This window comes from Hippopotamus amphibius, chromosome 3 (assembly GCF_030028045.1).
Source record: "Hippopotamus amphibius kiboko isolate mHipAmp2 chromosome 3, mHipAmp2.hap2, whole genome shotgun sequence".
Lineage (NCBI taxonomy): Eukaryota > Metazoa > Chordata > Mammalia > Artiodactyla > Hippopotamidae > Hippopotamus > Hippopotamus amphibius.
In genome coordinates, this window is record NC_080188.1 from 171,267,566 (window position 1) to 171,289,620 (window position 22,055).

At 42.1% G+C, this 22,055-nt stretch overlaps 1 protein-coding gene across 6 annotated transcripts in view; it reads right to left on the minus strand.

Annotated features, from left to right (window-relative positions):
- FAM20B (FAM20B glycosaminoglycan xylosylkinase) overlaps positions 1 to 20,059 on the minus strand; it is a 41,560-nt gene extending 21,501 nt beyond the window's left edge. The window contains exons 1-5 of one of the 6 annotated variants that reach the window (XM_057726319.1): positions 16,932 to 17,146; positions 9,772 to 9,835; positions 8,136 to 8,246; positions 7,290 to 7,798; positions 1,491 to 1,577 (exon numbers count right to left, since the gene is read on the minus strand). In XM_057726319.1, coding sequence (XP_057582302.1) covers positions 1,491 to 1,577; positions 7,290 to 7,666 — 464 coding nt within the window. In that variant the 5' untranslated portion in view covers positions 7,667 to 7,798; positions 8,136 to 8,246; positions 9,772 to 9,835; positions 16,932 to 17,146. Of the gene's footprint in view, positions 1 to 1,490; positions 1,578 to 7,289; positions 7,799 to 8,135; positions 8,247 to 9,771; positions 9,836 to 16,931; positions 17,147 to 19,893 lie in introns of those variants that run through there. The other 5 variants (XM_057726323.1, XM_057726322.1, XM_057726321.1 and 2 more) reach the window with 5 other exon arrangements.
- Positions 20,060 to 22,055: the final 1,996 nt, after the last annotated feature.

The window sequence follows — 22,055 nt, forward strand, 5'->3', positions numbered from 1 at the left end:
AGCACGAGTTCTAACCACTGGGCTGCCAGAGAATTCCCTGGAGTTTTTTTTGTTACTGGTGAAAATGAACTCCCTCTGTCATATTTATTAGCAATCAATAATTTCTATCAGCCAACTGTATTCTTAGACCATTTTCTACTAGCGTTTTAGCATATATATAAGATTTTCTAAACACTTATATATTAAGGCTATTAATGCTTAGATTATATTAGATTCAAGTATTTTCCTCCTAAGTTTGTTTTCTTTTACATTTTTGTTTGATGTTTCTTGACATACGAGTTAAATTTTTTTATTTAGCTGAGTCTACTTTTTTCTTTATGATTTTTAAATTATTGCTTTTATGCTTAGAAAATCCTTCCTAATCCAGAAAAAAAGGCAAAAATTCACCTTCATTTTCTTCTGTTCTCCTTATAGATTCATTTTTAAAATATTGTGAATAATTTCTTTTAAAGTCTACCAATATGCCCTGATTAAAGAGTGGATCAGAGGAGCAACTGGGATACTTAGACAAGTCAGTTACAGGGATCCTGACTTAATAACCTGCTTGAAAAGTATTAATTTTCCTAGTTAATGTATATATTTAGACTTCACATCTATTTTTCTCTTACAATTTTCCTGGTTATTGAAGCCGTACACATTTTGTATGAAGGACCATAAAATTCATATATATGTCATGCTATATGTTTCTAGCATATGAGGATAAGTGAGTATTACTTAAAACAAAATCAAAACAAAACAAAAATCAGGACTGCCAGGCCCAATTAACAACCAGTTCAACTTAGAGATCTGAATTCAAACTCTGGTTTTCTTCCTGACATTTTATTTACCAAGAACATCTTCACTAATGCTAATAAGAGAGGGCATAACAGAGTGAAATGACCTAAAAAAGTCTGGAGTTAAGACATTTACTTTGGTATTCCTAGTACCACCCAAATAATGAGGTACTCACACAAATTTAATGGAATTAATCAGGTATTTAAAGTAGGTAACAAGTCAAAGTTTTTAAACTTCGTTTATTACACTCCTTTGAAAGGAGTCCACAAGTCCTCTCCATATTATTATTATTTTTTTTATAAATTTATTTATTTATTTATTTATTTATTTTATTGGCTATGTTGGGTCTTTGTTGCTGCATACGGGCTTTCTCTAGTTGTGGCGAGCGGGGGCCAACTCCTTGTTGCAGTGCACGGATTCCTCATCGTGGTGGCCTCTCCTGTTGTGAAGCACGGGCTCCAGGTGCATAGGCTTCAGTAGTTGTGGCACATGGGCTCAACAGTTGTGGCTCATGGGCTCTAGAGCGCAGGCTCAATAGCTGTGGTGCACGGGCCCAGCCATTCCTCGGCATGTGGTATCTTCCTGGGGCAGGGATTAAATGTGTGTCCCCTGCACTGGCAGGCGGACCCCCAACCACTGCACCATCTAGGAAGTCCCTCTCCAAATTATTTTTAAAAGGAAGCAAAACGAATGTAACCCACTGTGATTACACATACCTGTCCAAATGAAAGGCTGCTACCTCTGCATTGTGTCTATCATAACCAGCATAGGGTTCCCCTTCTACCACATAGTCTCGGTTATACCTGCAGAGTGAATGGGAAGCACAGATGTAGACATGAATTACATCAGTACAAGAGGTGACAGCACAAGAGGCAGAGTAGAAACTCTGCAAGCCTGATTTTGCTCTAGAAACTGTCTCTATCAACCCTGAGAACAGTCATGGATTAGCATAGATCACTGATAGATGCAGTGAAGAGGAAGCAGAGAAGAAAATATTATAGATAAGGAATCTAAGACCCAGAGAAAATAAGGGTTTTGCTCAGGGTTACCCAGGCAAGTAATAACAGAGCTACTGCAGAATTATACATCTACTTCTGCAATCATTCTGTGAGTAAAACAGAGATGTTATTTTTACCCCTCTGAAAGACTTTCAGTGTAGCTTAAATAAAACTATAAGGCACTTTTCTGGAAGGTGAAGACCATCTTTGTATCTTCAGCACAGTGTTAAGTCTATAGTTGGTGCTTAATAAATGTCTCCTGAAATGTTTATTACACTAAGCTGAAGTAACGAAGGAAAATATGTAATTAAAAGGTTTGCTTACCAGAATGGCTATGGCAAGGCTTATTAGAGAAGTTTAAACTTCTTGGGAAAAAAAAAAATGGTCCCGATATGCCTCAGGTTTTGTTAATAAGGAGGCAAAGGTACATTTTAAAAAGTTATCTGAATAACTATTCTCTTTTTAAGTTTGTGATAATGTAGAAGAAGGAATACTGGACTGGAGTGAGAGCTAGGTATAGCTCTGTTATTACTTGCCTGGGTAACCCTGAGCAAAACCCTTATTTTCTCTGGGTCTTAGATTCCTTATCTATAATATCAGGGGCTGGACCAAGAGGTTCTAAGATGTCTTTCATCACAAACTCCATTCTGATGATTTTGCATGACATAAACAAAGGATAATGAAAAATGGCATATTTCTTTCTACTAATCATATAAAAAGATACAACTTAAACCTGTTAATTGGAAGAACTAGACACAATTCACCTATGATCTCTACTGTTCACCTGCATTTCCTGAATCAAAAGACCTATTAGGCTTTACAAGACAAATAAGTTGAGAATGACGTGAAGAGGAGTCACGCCACTAAGGACACTTGGATCTCTAATGCTGACAATACCACGGGGAAGTGGGAAACAGTACTATACAAGGCAGTGACCTTCAACATAAATGACCACGGAATATAAAGTAAAACCATGTCCACAAAGCATTTTCAAATCAAAGTGACGAAACATTTATGTTAGAAGACAGACATGCATCACCACCTGGTTGGACACCAGTTTCTTCTTAGCATGGTCAATATACTCAAATGTATTTTTCTGTTTCTACCGTCAAAGCATCATTTAGGCTGCCAAGGATTATACCTGTTACCTCCAAATCAGAAGTCTCAGTTTTTAAACAGGACTGCAGCAAAAGCTGACACTATTCAAGCACATCTCTCTCCACTACAGCTGCAGGCTGTCTGTAAAGCTGGGTGACAGTCCTTGAATACCTTATTTCTCAGGACTCCAGCGGAGCCACGGGAAGATCTGGGGTGATGTGCAGTCCACTCCTTTCACTGAAACATTAGAGAACTTTACAATACATGGGAAGGCTGCTCGGAGTGAAATGTAAAACCCTAGAAAAGTCCAGGAAGTTTGGGAGTGGGCTGGAGAAACAGGGAGGGAAGGAAAGGGAAAGGAAGAAGAATCAAAATGAAAGAACTGCATTGGAGTCTGAAGGTCTGAATCCTTAGCTCATGCTTTGGTTATGTGAAATATGGAAAGTCAGAACTCTGGATCTCATCTTCTCCAGCTGTAAAATGAGTAGCTGGACTAGCTGATCTCCAAGGTCCCTTTCAGCACTTCCTAAGACCATTCACTGACTTCTACCCACCCCAGGCCCTTGTTGTCTTATTCCTTTCCCACCATAACTGCAGACTTTGCCTGTGAAAATCAATTTACTACCAGAAAGGATACAGCTATTGGGTTGACCAAAAAGTTCGTTTGGTTAGTGAACATGTTGTTCAATAAAGATCTTCGTGAAAATGAAAAATGTCTTTTATTTTTACTTAAAGCCAAACGAACTTTTGGCCAACCCAATACACTGAAAAAAAATCACCTTTATAATAATGTAAGGCAAAATGTGCAAACAAAGGCATCACTGTATTCCTGCATATTTCATGTACTATACAAATCTTCCATCTCTGACAGGACACGGACAACCAAGCTCCAGAAATGCTGAACCACAAGTGGCTGTTAAAGAAAGACGCACATCCTAACTTAGTAGGAAGGACTTAGATCCTCCTCTCAACTGAGTGATCCATCTTAAGTCACTGACAACAGCAAAACTCATACAGTAACTACCAATAAATCACTCCTAACCTTCTGGTGAAGGACATCAGAATGTGACCAAAGACATTAATTTGTACTTACACTAGGACTAAATAGCCTCAGAGGCCCCCAGGGTCAAAATACCAATTTGCTGGGTGTTTTGGGACTGGAGTCAATTTCTACAAGCACTTAAGCATGCACCCACTTTCCCCAGCCTGTGAGAGTGCCAGGTATAATCAGCCCAGGTCAGTGTGCAGTGACTAGAGCGCTATCACCTACTGCAGGGGCCTCAACAGCTTGTGGGGGAGGGGAGGTGGGGGGAGCATCCCTGGAGCTGGGTGTAGACAAGGGCTATTCAGGAGGTGATGGAGGAGGAAGGGGCCCCATCCACAAGAGTAAAGAGCTGGGTATAGAGAGGAGGACCAGGCTGTGCAGGGCTTGGCCATTAGGCTGTGGAGGCTGGGTTTTGTCTGGTGAGCAACGGGAATCCCTGGATGTTTTAAAGCTGGGGAGCATAATGGTAATATGGGTATTTGGGAGAAGAATGAAAGTGGATTTCAGGATGGTCTGGAAGAGGAAAGTAATGGGAAGGTTGCAGTGGCAGTAAGAGATATGAGATAAAGCAACAGTGACTAAGGTTAGCTTATGCATTTGTCTGCTGCCACTTCCCCTAGTCCCCAGTCTGCCCTCTTCCTCCCTCCATTTAAACCTTGTCTGAACACCCCAGTCCTATCTGCAAAGCACCTGGACTAATACTAATGTTGCACACCACCAGTAATATCTGCCTTCTAACACTTCCTGCTGTCCCATCTCACCTTCGATTCCCAGAGTACAAATAGTGGGTGTGGAGAGGGTATCCTTTTATTTAAACACAAAGTGCCTGCGACATCTCTTTTTAGACGCATTTAATTTCTGTTTTTAATCTGTCTTCTTTCCATCATTCTACTTAATGCTGCTCACCTCTCAGGCTTCAAATCAAGAGGTCAAAGATCACATTTCAAAAGGAAATCAGCAAATTTTTGATGATGGGTGATCCATGTCATCTCTCTTATAGGATGGCAAACAAATTTAAGAGAATCACACGTGTGAGGCAGAACACCAGCTGCTCACACTCTGACAGATCCAAATGCCAGCTCTGTTAGTTACTGCAGGGTGACCTTGTCAAGTTACTTACTCTTTCTAAGTCTCAGTTTCTTATTCTGGAAATAAGATCTGTAACTGGCCATAGTTATGATGACGGTTAAAAGCATTAACAGATACAAAAGTACTTCGTGTAATGCCTGGCAAAGGGTGAGCATGCAACAGAAATTAGATCCAAGGCCCACATAACTATGCTTTTTTCCACATTACCTGCCAATCAGACTTTCTATTCTCCAAAAGTCTACTGCATTTTAAAACTTTCTTAATTTCCACATCTTCCATACACTATACTTCCCAGTTCCAGGCAAATGCAGATCCCTTCCATTTCTGGAATTCCAATATATTAGCTCTCTGCCTGCCTATTATCTACTGATATTTGGGTCATAAAGGGAGCTAAGGCAACTACTCTGGTCACAGTTGGTTTCTGCACACCTTCACCCCATATTTCTTTTCCCACTCCAGCAAGAGACCCGAAGTTACATATAATTCTCTCAAAAGCTCCAAGGAGGAATAAAAAAATGTTTAGTATTCAGAAAATTTTAGACATTACAAATTTTGAGAAAATCTGCTGGTAACTAATTCCTGTCAAAAGAATAAAAATCACTATCATGTTAACCTATTTCAAATTCATATACACACAGAAAACTTAAAAAAAAAAAATTTAATTATACTATAGAATGGCCACACAAATTATCTCTGTAGATCCTTAGAGAAGTCCAAAGGGATCACAGTCCAACAACATATGATCTAACCCTCTCTAGTTCAAATTTATACTGAGGCAACTAAAATGGCCAGTTCTCTGCTTAAAACAGGTAAAAGAAACAACGAGATACCACTACACACATATGAGAATGACCAAAATCCAAAATACTGACAACAGCAAATGCTATTGAGGATGTGGAATAACAAGAACTCTCATTCACTGCTGATGACAAAACCATGGAGACAGTGAAAAGATTAGTGGCTGCCAGAGGTTCAGGGCAAGGAAGGGAAGGATGAACAGATAGAACACAGGGGACGATGAGGCCAGGGAAGCTATTTTGCATGATACTGTAATGGCGAATACTTGTCATTATAAGTTTATTAAAACTCTCATAGAATGTACAGCACAAAGAGTGAAACTTAATGTAAACTACGGACTTAATAAATTAACATTGGCTCATCAACTATAACAGATGTACTAACTTGATGGAACATGTTAATAATATGAGAGATTGGGGAAGAGAGGGAAGGGGGTGTATAGGAACTTTCTGTATTTTCCCCTAGATTTTTATGTAAACCTAACATTGCTTAAAAAATAAAATAAAACAAAGCCTATTAATTAAAACAAAACCAAAGCTCAAGTGAAAGAATCATAGCTTTAGCACTAAAAAGGACTTAAGTCACCCATCCAAAACCTATTTCCAACTCTGGGTAACTTCTATTCCAGAGCATCCCTGACATGTGGTTACCCAGTCTTTAACTGTACACTTATGGTGACAAGCTGTTTATTTCCTAACCAATTCATTTTGTATCTCTAACATCTGGCACATAGCAGATACCTGATAAATTTCAAAATTAAGGACAGCTCTAACTGTAAAATGTTCACTCTAATATTGAACCAAAACACATTCCTATAAATTTTCCTTACTCAAAGAATTATGGAACATTAAGAGCTAGAAAAGACTTTAGAGATCTTCTAGTCTCTCCTTCCCATTTATTTTTTTATTTTTTTATTTTTTTGAGGGTACACCAGGTTCAATCAACTGTTTTTATACACATATCCCCGTATTCCCTCCCTTCCTTGACTCCCCCCCTCGAGTCCCCCCCACCCTCCCTGCCCCAGTCCTCTAAGGCATCTTCCATCCTCGAGTTGGACTCCCTTTGTTATACAACAACTTCCCACTGGCTATCTATTCTACAGTTGGTAGTATATATATGTCTGTGCTACTCTCTCGCTTCGTCTCAGTTTCCCCTTCACCCCCCGCCCCCTCCCATACCTCGAGTTCTCCAGTCCATTCTCTGTATCTGCATCCTTATTCTTGTCACTGAGTTCATCAGTACCATTTTTAGATTCCGTATATGTGAGTTAGCATACAATATTTGTCCTTCTCTTTCTGACTTACTTCACTATGTATGACAGATTGTAGTTCTATCCACCTCATTACATATAGCTCCATCTCACCCCTTTTTATAGCTGAGTCTCCTTCCCATTTTACTGAGGAGAAAACCAAGAGAGGGAGATGAACACTCACATAAAACCCAAGTTACCACCAAACAGCACAGATAACTTGAAGATGAAGACTTACCGCTTAGGTTTGAAGACAACTTTCTGTCCTCCTTCAAGTATCAGTAAGGCTTTCAGTTGGGTCCCTTTATAACCCACATCAGCTTTAATGATTTTCTTGGTGGCCATGGCATGCATGATTGCCCCCAGCTCTGGTGTCTCTTCAGGGTACACTTCCCGGGGAACCACCCACTGAGCTGCAATCTCCCAGGGAGACTGCAAGGTGTGGTCCAGCTTGGGCACCAGCTCTACCCTCAAGCCAGCCATCATTCGGTGAAAGGCCCTCTGGTCCTCCCGGTTGGCAGCTGATGTATCTAAGTTGTCAATCAGGAAAACTTTGGTGAAGATAAAGATGACAAGGAGAATTGCTAACAGCACGACTCGCTGCTTTAGCTTCATGTTGACCTCTTTTCCTTCTCCCCTGACTACTCTCTCTCACGTATCAAGGAGAGCAGGTGGTGATTGTCAGCAAGGAGATTCCATGATTATACACACTGGTCCATTTCTTCACTGAGGCGCCTCCCACAATTCCTGCAAGCCCAAGTATAAAGCACAATTCAATCAGAAATCTGTCCTTCCACCCCTTGAACCTTCTGCAAGCCTCAAACACATTACTTACCCTTTTAGCCTTGCTAATCCTATGCCCAAGAAGACCCAATAATTTAAAATGAACTGGTCCGAGGAGGGATCTAATAGTTAAGAACCAGGTACAATGAAAATTTAAAAGCACATACTCCTGTTTTGATAGGGTGCAGACCCATCTAGGAGCCATTTGGATGGCTACCAATTCCTAGAAACCAAAATAATGAGAGAAAGCACAAAAAGTAAAACATTAAGATATGTGTAACTCCTTAACTTTCATTTTTACCTTTCAAAATCCATAAAAGACTTCTGAATATCCAAAACCTCCAGTGTTTGGTAACTTTTCAGTTATCTCCTCCAAATATAAGTTTTATGACATGTTATAAGACAGGAACTCCTAAAAATGCCAAAGAGGGTACAGAGGAGAGTAATAACTCCCTCTCTGAATTCAAATACCCAGCAATCCTGGACGTGTCATATCTGCTATTCAGATATGTATAAATACAACAGACACCCAGACACGTACAGTATGTCTACTTAATCAGTCTCCTACTAATTATTTTTCAAAATTAAAAACCCTGTCAAATATGGATAATCAAATCTAGATAAATTAAGTAAAGGAAAAACATATCCCTATACCATCTGGCTATTAGTAGAACATGACCAGAAAACTAATGAAACCTGGTACTATAGCAACACTACTAAATCTGGACTGGTCAGGCATATAACAAAGATACTGATGCCACAGACATAAAGAAATGCTGCTTCTGGTGTGAGGCCCACCACACTCTGGTCAATTCTCAAGCTAAAAGGTTCCAAATACAAGATTTTTGCAAGGGTGTCAAGAACGTACAATTCAGCCTCATTTGCATGCTGACAGGTTGCTTTCCACTCCACAGGGCCATTTAAAAACATGCACAAGCTCTCTCTGCTACATGCCTACAGGCAGCACTGTACTGGGCTAAGACAAAGATGACAAGAAGATAGCAGGGTGTTGCTTCACTCTTCAATTCAGTTAACAACTCAAACCATTAACTGAAGAAATAAAACCAATACAAAGATAGGGCGAACGATTCAGGCTGAGACACTCCCACCCAAACTGGAGACTGCTCCCCTAATAACAGCTGCAAACACATCCAAAAACAGTCTACTAAAGCAGCAGTGTGTTCTAAGCGCAACACCTTGCAAGAGCTTGCTGACATGCAGTTTATTCTTGGTGATTAACCACTCTTCCCATTCATTTTCATAAAGATGGGAAAGTGAGAGTCACATTCAAATTCTAATTATCTCCAGCCACCTGTTTTGTTGCATCATCGTCTCCCAGGGAGTACATAACACTATTAGCTGAAACAAAGGCACCTCAAGTGCATCCAAAATGTAATTGTGATGGTATCAAGTTTGGTGTGGAACTCAGTAAAACCGTTTGCTGTGATTACTGATAACAGCAATGCTAGCAGAGCAGATTTCAGAGATTTTTGCTAGCTCCAACATGACCTAAACCACACAACTTCTTCAACTGTTTGTTCAACAGTACATATCTCTGGCTGCAGTGGTAAAAGGTAACTTGGAAACCTTGCTGTGTCAGCAATTGTTTCCTTAGCACCTCCAGCTGCAACTACCTTCAGCTAAGGTACAATTCTGGCACAAAGGGGTTCGCTCAACAGGCTTTCACTTTCTACAAAACCCTCCTCAGGACTAAAGTCTGGTTAACCTGTGAACTTCTAATGATGCTGTTCATTTCATTTAGAATGAAGAAATTCCTCCCTCATGCTATATAAACAAACCATATCTAAACATTTAGCACCGAGGGGTAGTGAGGGTTTTTTTTTTAAATTACCAATGCAAGAGGAAGTTCTAGTAGCTCCAAAATTCAGACAAAACAAACTGAGTCTGTGTGCTTTTAAGTTTTGAAATCTCATTACCTTTTGATGGGCCTCAGAAGAACACATTCATCAGTTCAGGGCTGCAAGTAATTCATCCACTTAACTAGGACAGAAATTTCTATTAAGTGAAGTGAAGAGTTCAACTGTGACCTCACTTCACTATTTACCTCTGCAGATTAGTAGTGAGGGAAGGTTTCAAGAAGGGGCTGAACAAAGTTTCGTGTTTGTGATTAGTCACCACATTCTGGTAGAACAAGTAAGATTGCAATTTGGCACTGTTCTCTACAACTGCCTGTCATGCCCACAGCCACCGACTTCATTTAGTGCTCAGTACCTTCTACTTGATCCCTGAAAGAACTGCCTTCTGGGCCTCCAGGTCCTCCAATCCAGACTAGATACTGCAGCAAAATCATTTTTCTAATCACACACCATTTTTGAGTTCTATAAATCCCTTAGCAAGGCATTAAAGCCATACCCTAAACGGCTTCAGCCTATCTACGTTACTAGGCACCACTCTCATTCTCCTCACTCATCACTTCTACCACAAACACGGTCCCCTACATGTCACTCCTCACTGGAACTCTCTCAAAATTCCCCTTGCTCTTATCTTTCCCTCCCATCTTCTCCTGTTTAAAACCTAATCTAGCTTTCAAGGACCATCTCCAAAGCCATTTCTGGTCCCTCCACACACTCTATAGTAACTAACCTCTCTCGTCTTTAGACCAGTACTTAAACTACATTCTGCCTTATCCAGTATCTTCTTGTATATAGTTCTTAATTCCCCTCTCAGAATCCTGGCTTCTTAATGAACCTTTGCACTCCGTATAGTATGTAGCATAATAAGGGTAGATGCCTTATTCATCTAAACCAAACTATTGCAAATGAGGCTTTGCAAGTATCTTAGGACTCTGCTGTTAATTTCCTTCGGTATTTGGTACCAAATGAATGAGTATTAACTGGCACCTTAATGTCAGCTATCCTTAATTAGCTGTCCTTTTTTTTTTTTTTTTTTTTTTTGGCAATCTACTTCCCTACCAACACTCTACTCAAATATAGTTGGTAGTTTCAGAGTACAGTCTCTTTTTCTGAGTAAGTATTGACAGTTCAGAAAGAGGTTTTCCTTTAGCTAGAAAGCTGCTACTCCTTCAGCCTACACGGCAAACACAAAGATATTCAAGAAATCGACAATGCAGAGGGTTCAGTGGAATTTCTACAAAAAGTTCATGAGTTTGCAAAACTCCTATTCCAGAAAAACGTATTAGATGCATGATACAGAATAATCCCATCCTCTAATGATGGTAGACTCTTTCACTCTTTACAATGATCCCCTTCTCTCCTGCATGCTTGAGAGGGGAGGGTACCCAAGACAGAGTTTCCACACTGTACTATCTTCCTATTTGAGACAGCAGCATACTATGCACTTTGCAAACTGGGTTTCTAAGAGGATCCCCTGTTTCAGATACTAAGGAAATGAAAGCAAGATCAGTGGGGATATCCCAAATTATTCACGAAAACTTCTCTTGCATTCCCAGGAGTCTGCCTGCTCTATTTCATGCCCTCACCTCCTGTATAAATGCTTCCAAGAGTGTAACATTGTCCAGTTATATTTTGGTTATTTATTTTAATGTTTCTGTTATGTGGAACAGAGCCTACCTCAAAGAACAAATAGACTCAAGGTAAAAACATAACTCAAAAAGTGTTAAATATAAAAAGGCAGGGCAATGTAGTCTTCACACTAAAAGCTGGCATAAACTCCCAGACTGGAGCTCTGGAAGGCAGAAGTTTATTAAGGAATTTTCATACTGAACCCTGGTTTTCCTCTCAGCTCCATCAGCGAAATGAGGCTTGATTTGGAAGCTAATATTTCATTCTTCTCTCTCTCTCTCACTCTCTCTCTCTCTCTCTCTCTCTCTCTCTCTCTCACACACACACACACACACACACACACACACACACACACTATCCTACACACTTTATAAGGATAAACTTATGACTATAAATTGTTTTGGGAGAAGAGATATAGGTTCCACAGAGAAAAGTGAAGTCTTAGTATAAAGACTAGAATCCTCTGTTCAAGAATCTGGCTGATGTCTGGAGGAACACAGACAGAAATATACATCAGTGCAGAGACTGGTAAGTCCTCGTGTGATGAAATTCAATGTATGTTCCTCAGTGCCTGCTGAGGAACATGAAAAGACCCCGCCAAAACACTTACTACCTTACTAGGGGCTCCCACAAGCCACCGGTGAGGTTCCAAGCCTCATTAGAAGCAGTGCCACCTTGAATCTCCCTCTGATCAAGTGACAACCTCACACTACCTCTCCAAAGGTCATAAAAAAAAAATCCCAACTCTGTTCATAGCAACTAAAAGTGAAGGCTTTGGTAATATTCCTTTTTCGTGTTTCCAATTCAATGGTCAAATCAAGTTCTTACCACACGAAGGGAATGTAACATGCTCTGTGAGTGTCAAATACCAGAAGGAAAACATTCCATATGAACATTTCACGCAGAGGGCTATTAACAAAGGAGATGGTGAAGGGGGTAGGATTTATTATATAACTAATACAATATATTATCATATTTACTCACACAATCTCCTTGCCCTCGATCCTGAGTAGAAACTACAAGGACAGTTTCACAAACTTCTTCTTTGATCATTGTTGATTTCAGCAAACCTCTGCGGGTTTGGTGAGTATAAGAGGTAAGACCTGAATTTAATTAAGAGTTTTGGGTTGACTGTCTACAAAGACAGACACCAAGAATTCCTCCCATGGAGAGGTAGAATCTGGACTTCCCCTGAATCTGGACTAGCTTTGTAACTTGCTTTGATCAACAGAATGCTGTGGAAGTGACTGTGTGCTAGGTGTCTTAAGAGACCTAGCAGCTTCCAATTGGGACCAAGCTACTATGTAAAGCAGCTCAGGCTACACTACTGAATGCTGAGAGACCCGGCCAGCCCCTAGTTACTCTGGCCACCCCAGCTCAGTGCCAAACACAGAAGTGAACCCATTAAGGGCATTCCAGTTGCAGCTGAGGTCCCAGCTAAATACAAACACCCATGTGACTCCAGCCTATATTATGTGGGCAGCAGAACCAATGAGCTGGGCCCAAGTGATCTACATAATTATGAGAAATAAATCACTTAGTCTTAAGCCACTAGATTTGGGGGTAATTTGTAAAACCCAACATTCTAAGTCTATTCTGTCCATATCAACTATTTGGGAGACATTAAATTAACCATTAATACAAATAAAGATTGGATTAATAAATAATTAAGGTCTCTTAAAGGTAACACAAGAAAAAAAAAGAATCTCAAACAGATCGCTTACTAAAGTGCATTTATGTACTTTAGAGCAATCAAGGCTAACCTTACACACTCACAAACTCACACAACTATACACACTCAGTTTATAAAGCCTAACCTTTAAACTTCAGCCAAAATTACAACCCTTTAGTACCAAAAACCCCACACACATTTTCACCTTGGGGTAAGTCTGATATACTGCCCTTTTGTTTTTTTTAATCGGTGGTGACGTTAGAGCACTGTGCTACATTATTATTAGCTGCCCCGTAGAGATAAATGCAGTCTCTCCTGATAGTTAGTGACAATTACTGTAAGTAAAATAGCATTCAGAAATCTTTCCACTTAGCATCGTGCGCTTCTAGCTAGGAAGTCAAAACCTCCAAAACCAAGTGGCATCAAGTGTTCATTACATGAATAAATCCCTGTTACCTGCAGAACACCAGCCTACTCCTGCACTGCCGCCACTGCCCACACAGCGTAACACTGTTCTTTTTCATCTTTGCTTGGGAGTCTTCGACTAAAACTAAAACCAAATCTACAACAAATAATATCATTAATCAGTATCTACATCTACTTTTCCTTTCCCTGCTAATTCCCCACTTAAGAAATAGCTTCTTAATTCACCTTTGTTCTAAATATAAACTGTTCTGTAGCAGAGGGGTTAAGAATGTGTGCTTTGGATTCAGAATGACTAGGTTTGAATGCCTGCTAACCTCTCTGGGCCTCAGTTTCCTCATATGAAAAATAAAATAAGAACACTACTACCTGACTCACAGAATTGTTAAAAATGAATGGCATTACCATGTGTACTGTGCTAAAATTAGTGCTCCGACCACCTACAGTAATTGTTTGTTGGTCATTATTACCATATCAAAAACCCAAAGATGACTTCCTGAGGAGAAAGAATGACAAAGAAAACAACGCTCATTGGTTATGCTATCTTCTGGGTTACACAGTCAGGTGCTGAATGCACGGGCTGCATTACTAAGAATTCCAGTAATCTTATATTCCTGAACCAAATCCTTTCCTAAATTTGAGGAGTAGCTATGGCTGTAAGCAAGTAGGTATCTTCAGAGTGGGTACCGACTGAAGCAGAAGACTGGGAGGTTATGTCACTAATCTGACCAACCTGTTTCTCTTCTCTGCAAAGTTCAATTCTACTGCATTCAATGTAAGAGAAACAAAAAGGAAGCATGAAATTTTTCTATTTCACGAAAATGGCTGAACAGAATGCCCTCCACAATATTCTTCAGTTTGGAAAATTAAATTTGTGTTTTGAAGATGACAGCTTTGAATGTCCTAAAACTTTTAAGATAAGCCCTGGAGGGCTTTCTAGGTGGTGCAGTGGTTGAGAATCTGCCTGCCAATGCAGGGGACATGGGTTCGATCCCTGCTCCAGGAAGATCCCACATGCCACGGAGCAACTAAGCCCGTGCGCCACAACTACTGGGCCTGCATTTTAGAGCCCGTGAGCCACAACTATTGAGCCCATGTGCTGCAACTACTGAAGCCCACGTGCCTAGAGCCTGTGCTCTGCAACAAGAGAAGCCACAGCAATGAGGAGTCTGTGCACCACAACAAAGAGCAGCCCCCACTCACCGCAACTAAAAAGAAAGCCTGTGCACAGCAAAAAAAAAAAAAAAAAAAAAAAAAAAGCCCTGGAATAACTTAAGTTACAGGTATAGAAAGTCGAATTTCCATATAGTCCAAATTGGTTGAAGTGTTATATATTCCTCACTGTTTTCACTTCCACTTAAATATTTATTCACATATGTAAACTTGTTTTACGTGAATCCTCTAACAGTTTCCTGTGAAGGGAGGAACTAAAATGATCACCAGGCATTAATGAAACATATGGTAGCCTTTCTTCCTGTGTGTGAGAGTAACAATGAAACAGGCAATAGAGTTTCTTCCCTCTTCCAAAAAAATTCAATTCCTGCAACCTGTCCTATTTAAACCTTGATTTAGGGCAATCCTCTAATGTTCTTCCTTGAAAAATGAAAAGAAAAAACCTTCAGATCATACTGCTAGTGAGATTTGTTCTAAAAAACCAACACAGGCAGTATTCACTGATTTAGAAACTCTGTGGAAATGCCTAAGAATTTGCATTCTGTTTCAAATGGGCGGTATAATGAACCTTCCTAAATTCCAGGTATTTCACTGCTCAATTACTGGCATCTAACAACCAATTAAGACTATATAGAATGTAATTACTATATAGTGTAGAAATATGTAATTTCAAATAATATAACATTTACTTCAGATTTTCAGTTTTCCATCTTTACTGTTCAGTTCACTAGTTCTTGAAAAGGTATGTAAGCTTTATTCAATGGTAACACCTCACACTTTTAACCTTATGTTCTAGGGTATGTCAAGCTGACAGGCCACAGATCACTTTAGAAACAGGAACCACAAGCAAGTCTGTGCTGAGTTATGGCTGAGTGGCTCCAGGTACAACCCCCTGCTATATATGAATATAAATACACACGCACACATACATACACACATTTTTTGGCATGCCTGTCTCCTCTACTCTATCATACGTTCCTCAAGGACAGGGGATGTGTTTTATTCTGTAGTTCTAAGTAAGCTAGCACAGTGCAGGACACAGGAGAGGTACTCAATAAATGCTTACTGAATAAAAGGAGTGAAGAACAAGGGAGAGAGACCTTTATGGTTATAAGAATATCTTCAGCTCTTTGGATTAAAGATGGCCTCTTTTTTAACAGACATACGGAAACTAAATCCTGTAATGAATTCAGATATACAGTACTGTATGAATATTGAAATATCAAATATGTATACCAACTTTATATGCTCAATTTTAAATTGCTACCTTCTGTATACCTTGCTTCCACCTTTCAAGGCAACTGCTATTGCCAAGCTGGTGTCTGGTGTTAGTTGGGACTGGGAGTAAAGATGATCTGGAAGTGCTAAGAGGAAGACTGGAGATAGTCCAAGACATTGCCCAGGAATGATACAAGGGCTGGAACCAAATTTTCAAGTATTATTGGCAATGCTTTCTGAAATGAGAACCAATACTGGTATTTCCATATAATTTTCTTTTTTCTACAGAAAGAACAACAGGGACATTAATGCACCTATACAGAGTGCAAATTCACTATCTAAACCAGGGATAAGAAACAAGAAATGAACAAAAGGTCTCTGGACAGCCAAAATAATGGTCACAAAGTTCACCCACTAATAAAGAAGAGCCAGGCAGACCCTCACTAAGCCTACTTAGCTGTTTTACATTCAATTTCAGGAAGCAGAGCTATCTGGGCTGCTACTCCACAGAAGATCAGAAGCGACAAAAATTTTAAAAAGGGCAGTAGGGATGCTAACAACAGCAAAAGTACAGCTTTTTCACCTCCGAAATTAGAGACAGATTGGTTACTGAAAGCAAATTCAAGAATTCAAAAAGCAGAGGAGGCAAACAACCTACATATTTCAATCACCTCAAAGTCCTGCAGGATTACTGTCTGTAACCATAACCTCAAGTCAATAAGGGTTAAACTATATTATTTAAAAAGCAAGCGAAACATATAATACACTGCAAAAAATTCTTCACAAACAGTATAGCTAAAATAAGAATTTTTCCACACAATATCTTATTTCACAGTGCTATATACATAAAGCAGAAAATCAGCATTTAAGAGCATGGAATGATTGACTTCACTGCCTCATCCTGTGCTTGGTTCTGTTTCACATTCATAATTTCATATTCATTGACCTCCTTTTAAAATGTACCCAAATTAACACCTTCCCCTCCATGGGGTAGTTACCTTGCCAGAAAGTAGACTACCAAACACACACCAAAGCTCAATATCTCTTTTCTGCATCAGCCTTCATTTCTTATCGCATACTGGGATGAGAGATGCACCCCCAAACTCACCAGGTCCAGAGTTGGGCCTTCTCTCTTCTGACTTTAGATATGAATGACAAAATCACAAGTGAGAGCTTTGCATTACATTCTCTCCTAGACAGCTCTAGCAGTCATGTTGACATTGTAAGTTGGTCAGAAGCTAGTTTCAGTTGCAAAGTAAGATCTGTTCTGCACCCCAGGTCTGTGCCAATGAATCCATTAGTCCTTGAGGGTTACAGAGGCACCTCAAGGAAGGAAAAGAGGGAGAGATTTACAAGTGTGGAATGAGCAGCACTTCAGGGAGGGATAACTCCCCTCTCCCACCCCTAATATGAAGGGCCAGAAGGTGGACAGTCAGGGTCATTGATACTGGCATGGCCAACACCAAGAGCTCTAGTTCTTCTATTAGTGCAAAAATATTGTCTACCAATCCAACTGTTTGGTGAGCCTAGCCAGAGAAGGCTGCAGGAGCAAGTCTGTGAAGCTACACCCAGGCTGCAGCTGGCTAGACCACCACCCATCACACAATCAGATCTCAAGGCAGCTCCAGCAAGTAACACCCTTTACAGATATCCATCTCAACAGAACTATTTTCAACAGGAATCCGAAACACACTTTCTGGGCTTTTTTTTCTTGCAAGGAGGAACTAAACAATTCAAACTCTGCACTAGAATATTTCCTCCTCCCTCATACTGTTTCCCATTCTTTCATTCAACCACCAAATATTTACTGCACAACTACTATGCACTATGCACTGTTAAGTGCAAAAAAGAAAAGTACATCAATCATCATCACTACTACACCAAACTAAGTGCCTCATTGTAATTGTGCTGCTCACCCCAAAACTACCTGGCACTTAGTCCCAGAGTGGCCTGACATCAGCTTCAGAAGACAGTCTCCTTTTTACTGTTTCCAACTATGGCCACAGAATACAAAGAGCAGCCTCCTGCTTCTTTTATGAGATTGCAGCAATCACCAAGAGACAACCACTGTGGTTGCTATTTTAAAAAGTTATCAATTCAAGAGCTGAAGTATCTGGCTTCAGGCTTTACACCATTAAAATGATGGTCACACAAAGCGAAGGAAGCCGAAGTCTGCCCTGCAAGTGGAGGAAACAGAAAATTTCATTTAGAAATTCAAAATTCAGAAAAAATAAAAAGCAGAAGCTTTAATGCTGTGTGAAAAAACCAGAATCTACAAATGGAAATCAAAAGAATGGACTAGAGTCAAGGAACTATCAACTCAAAATAAAGTAATTCTAGGATATAAAGAATTAGATAATAGAAACAAGTGATCTGCTTGTTCCCTAATTCAAAGAACCCAGGGCGTATGTTTTCCAATTTTCATTCTTTAATTAAATCATGGCTATTTTCCAACTAGTTCCAGAGAAACAGAACAAATCAATGTCACATTTTTACCAGTCACACTGAAGAAAAGCTGTGAGCTCCAAGATTTCCGGATCATCTTTTCCTGCCATTCATTTCTATCATTGCACTTTAAGGTAAGTGAGGCTGAGACTCTGAATTGCTTGCCTGTGCCTCTGAATTTTCTTTTGACAAGCACTTTCAAAGAAGGTCCTCCTGTTGATTGATTCCACTGAAATGTTCTAGGGGCCAAAGTCCAACATCTTCACAAACTTCAAAAGTTATTAGTTTAACACAAAATATTAATTTAATTTTAAATCTACTTTAGACTGGCTCTATGTCTAGGAAAATCACTTAGCATCTTTAGCATCTGTATCTTAGTTTCTCAAGGACATGTCCTGATGATAAATAACAATATACATGGTAGTGCTCTAAGGCTTAGCTCAAAGGTCCTGCATAAATTCAAGGACTGTAAAACATAGAGCACACAGGTCTCTAACCCAATTTAAAATAATCAACCCCAATGAAATCTATGCATTAATTTACAACACAAGGAGAATAGGAATAGTCAGTAAACAGTAATCATAGTTACAGTTTTAAATAAAGTCCTACAATTTTAAAGCTAAAAGATCCCACATTCCTACTCCTTTTCAAGGTAAGAAATCAAGCCTCTGAAGGGAAACTGGCTGGGTGGGGTGATACTGATACTTTGCCCTAGACTCAAGTCGCTGTATCAAGCATTTCTCATTTTCCCACATTATTAACTCCTCACCCCTCCAACTCACCATATGGCTATTTAAAGGTCTAATAATTCCCTAACCACCCATCAGGTCTCGTCCCTTCCACTTTCACGCTAACATCCTCCTACCCCTTCTATTCCTTCAGGGAGACTTGCGGGTAACACAAGCCCGATTAGAATGAATCTCTCATCAGATCCCACAATCGAGGACGCAACTTGACAACTTGCTCAGGCTTGTCATATTTCTGTTCGCTTTGAATCGCGTGGCCAAAGCACCCGGAAATGAAACCTCAAGCACAACCCACTTTGGATAACCGTATCGTTTCCTTAAGTTGTGCCCGACAAGCGAGCGCGGGATGAACGACCTCGAGGAGACCGCGGATGCCTAGGCACGGTTACCCTGCCTCTCGCCTCGGGCCTGGAGATCACTCGCGCTTCCCGGCCAAGAGGTGGGCCCGCGGGCGCGCGATCCCCCCGGCCCGCGCCGCCGCAACGGGCACTCGGCGGGACACGAGGGCGGCACCGGGGCCAGTCGCCTCTGGGGACCGCGTCCGGGCGCGAGAGTGCGTCACTAGACCCGCCCCGGGCAGCCCGAGGCGCCCCCAGGTAAGGCCCGCGCGCCTCAGGCGGGCCGAGGAGGCGGCGGCCTCGGCTGCGTCCCTCCAGACGAGGCTGGGCGCGCGGCCCGGGCGGGTCTCGGAGGCAGCCGCCGCTCGGCGACCGCTCTGGGCACCGGTGCCCGGCCCCTCAGGGAGGCGCCCCGCCCCCAGACGGCCGCCGCCCGGCGCGCGCCACGCACCGCGCCCCGCCCGCGGGCCGGCCCGCACGTTCCCGCCCGCCGCGCCGGGGGCGGGGGTCGCGCGCCCTCCCCCGCCCCCACGCCGCTCACCTGCAGGGCCCTAGGCTCGCTCCATGGCCGCCCGCGCGCTGCGGCGCGGCCCCGGCCGCCCCCGCCGCCTCCGGGGAGGGGCAGCCCCACGCCGGCTCACCGCCCCCAGCCGCCGCCACTGCGGCTCCCGCCCACCCCCGGCCCGGCCATTCCCCGGGCACCTCTCCCCGCGCTGAGCCGGCGGTCCCACACCCACCCCCCGCCTCCGCGGCTCGCGACTGTTGGTACCGTCCTAGCGTAACGCCTCCCCCGCGGCCAATCCAAGGGTTCCTTCCGCGAGGCCCCACCCCCGCCCTCCGGTGGGCAGGCCTACCGGACCCGCTCCGGACCGCCCCCCCCGGTTAACCCTTTGCGTCCCGGGCCGGCCCCGCTTAACTCTCTCGACGCCGGTTCACGCCTCTCCTGCTTCTCCTTGCCGCCCCACCCCGCTTCCATAAATTGACCTCCCACTTCTCTTTAACCTTCTCTTTTTCTTTGCTGGTTTTCGTGAGCAGGTAGGCAGCCAGTCAGCGGGACTGGAAGTAAGGGTCCCTTAGGTCAAGTTCTATTCGTGAGAAACAATTTCCCTCCTCCTTTTGCCCTTTTCATTTGCCTCGACTTCTGCTTCTGCTTGTATGAATGTATCCCCTGGCCCAGAAGAGGCCAACCTTCCCATAGTGAGCGCTCTTCCTTCGGACCAGTGCAAAGCTCCCCGCTACATTTTGTAGCATTTAACAAATGTGCGACTAGTTTGCTGTAATAGTTTCTTAACAATCTGTATTTGCAATGGACTGTGAGGCCCATGAGGGCAGGGCAGTCGTGTCTGGGTTTCCAATGCCTGACACTCAGTAGACTCCCTATAAATTGTTGTGTTTTGCTTTGGCCTTGCCACGCGGCTTGTGCAATCTTCGTTCCCTAAGGAAGGGTCGAACCGTGCCCACGGCAGTGAAAGCCTCGAATCTTAACCGCTGGACCGCCGGGGAATTCCCTCCCTATAAACTGGATTAATAGTCTTCCTTCTTTTAAATTGTCTCCTTTCCACTGACTCCATACAGTGCACCCACTGTATCACGTATCCATTCATTTATTCGTCATATACTAAGCTTGGATTTAGTGTGCCTGTCCCTGATATATCATAGTGCACATTGATCCCTGCGATAAGATGTGTGCCGGGAGAGACCGGGCTAATACTTTTTTCAGGCTCCATAGTTCGTTTAAGCAAACGAAAGTACTCCTTACTGGCTGTAGGATACTGGGTGTGCCACTTAATCTTCCAGTTTCCTTACCTGGCAAATGGGAGTTAATCATAGTACCTACCTCACAGGGTTGTTGTGAGGACTAGATTAGGAAGTGTGTAGGGGGAGTACTTGCAGATTATAGTATAATGTTAGTTATTATTCATTTGTGTATATATTGAGCACTTAGCATCAGAAGATCCTATAGAAATAATTGGTCTTGATACCTGCTCCAGACAATCTAGTTAGGGAGGCAGCCCCTTTGCAGAAAACATTGCAAGAAGGAGTACACGGGAAAATGCAGAAGGAGTTGTATCAGCTTTTTACTGGATGTATTTGAAGATGCTTGGGGGTCGTTTTCTGACCATGGAACACATAATTCTTGGGGAAATGAGCTGGATGGTAATGAGAGTCTACCTTATTTCTGTACACAGGAGCATTGGTCTGCCTGTCTGCCTTGCAGTCAGCTACTCCTCCTAAACCTTGTTCATTACATCAGGAGATTGTAAAGCAAAAGGGCAAATCAACATTTTGTCTAAGATACTTTACCCCCAAAGGACTCTTTCTTGCCTGTAACTCTGATAAAGACGGCGAGAATGGACTGTCCAGCTGCTTGCTACTCCCGAGGAGGCCAGTCAGTGCATCCTGCAGCCTCAGTTTCCTGGGGATCCCCCTGTCTTTAGGGACATTCAGAGAGAGGGGTTCATGACCTCTCTAGGCAAGCCACTCTAGTGCTTAATCCATCAAATCCTTCCATCCACCCCACATGCTGCAGGACAGACACACTTTCTCCTCTTCTGTCCTCAGAGGAGAATCGTGGGTTTGGGGCCTCTGTGTCAAAGGCTTACAGATAGCAAAACTGTTCTGTCCCCCAGTTTTCTCTCCACTGGGCCCCATTATCCGGGCTCTTTGTGCGTGTATGCACAGCACTAGCACTGTGCCTGCCAC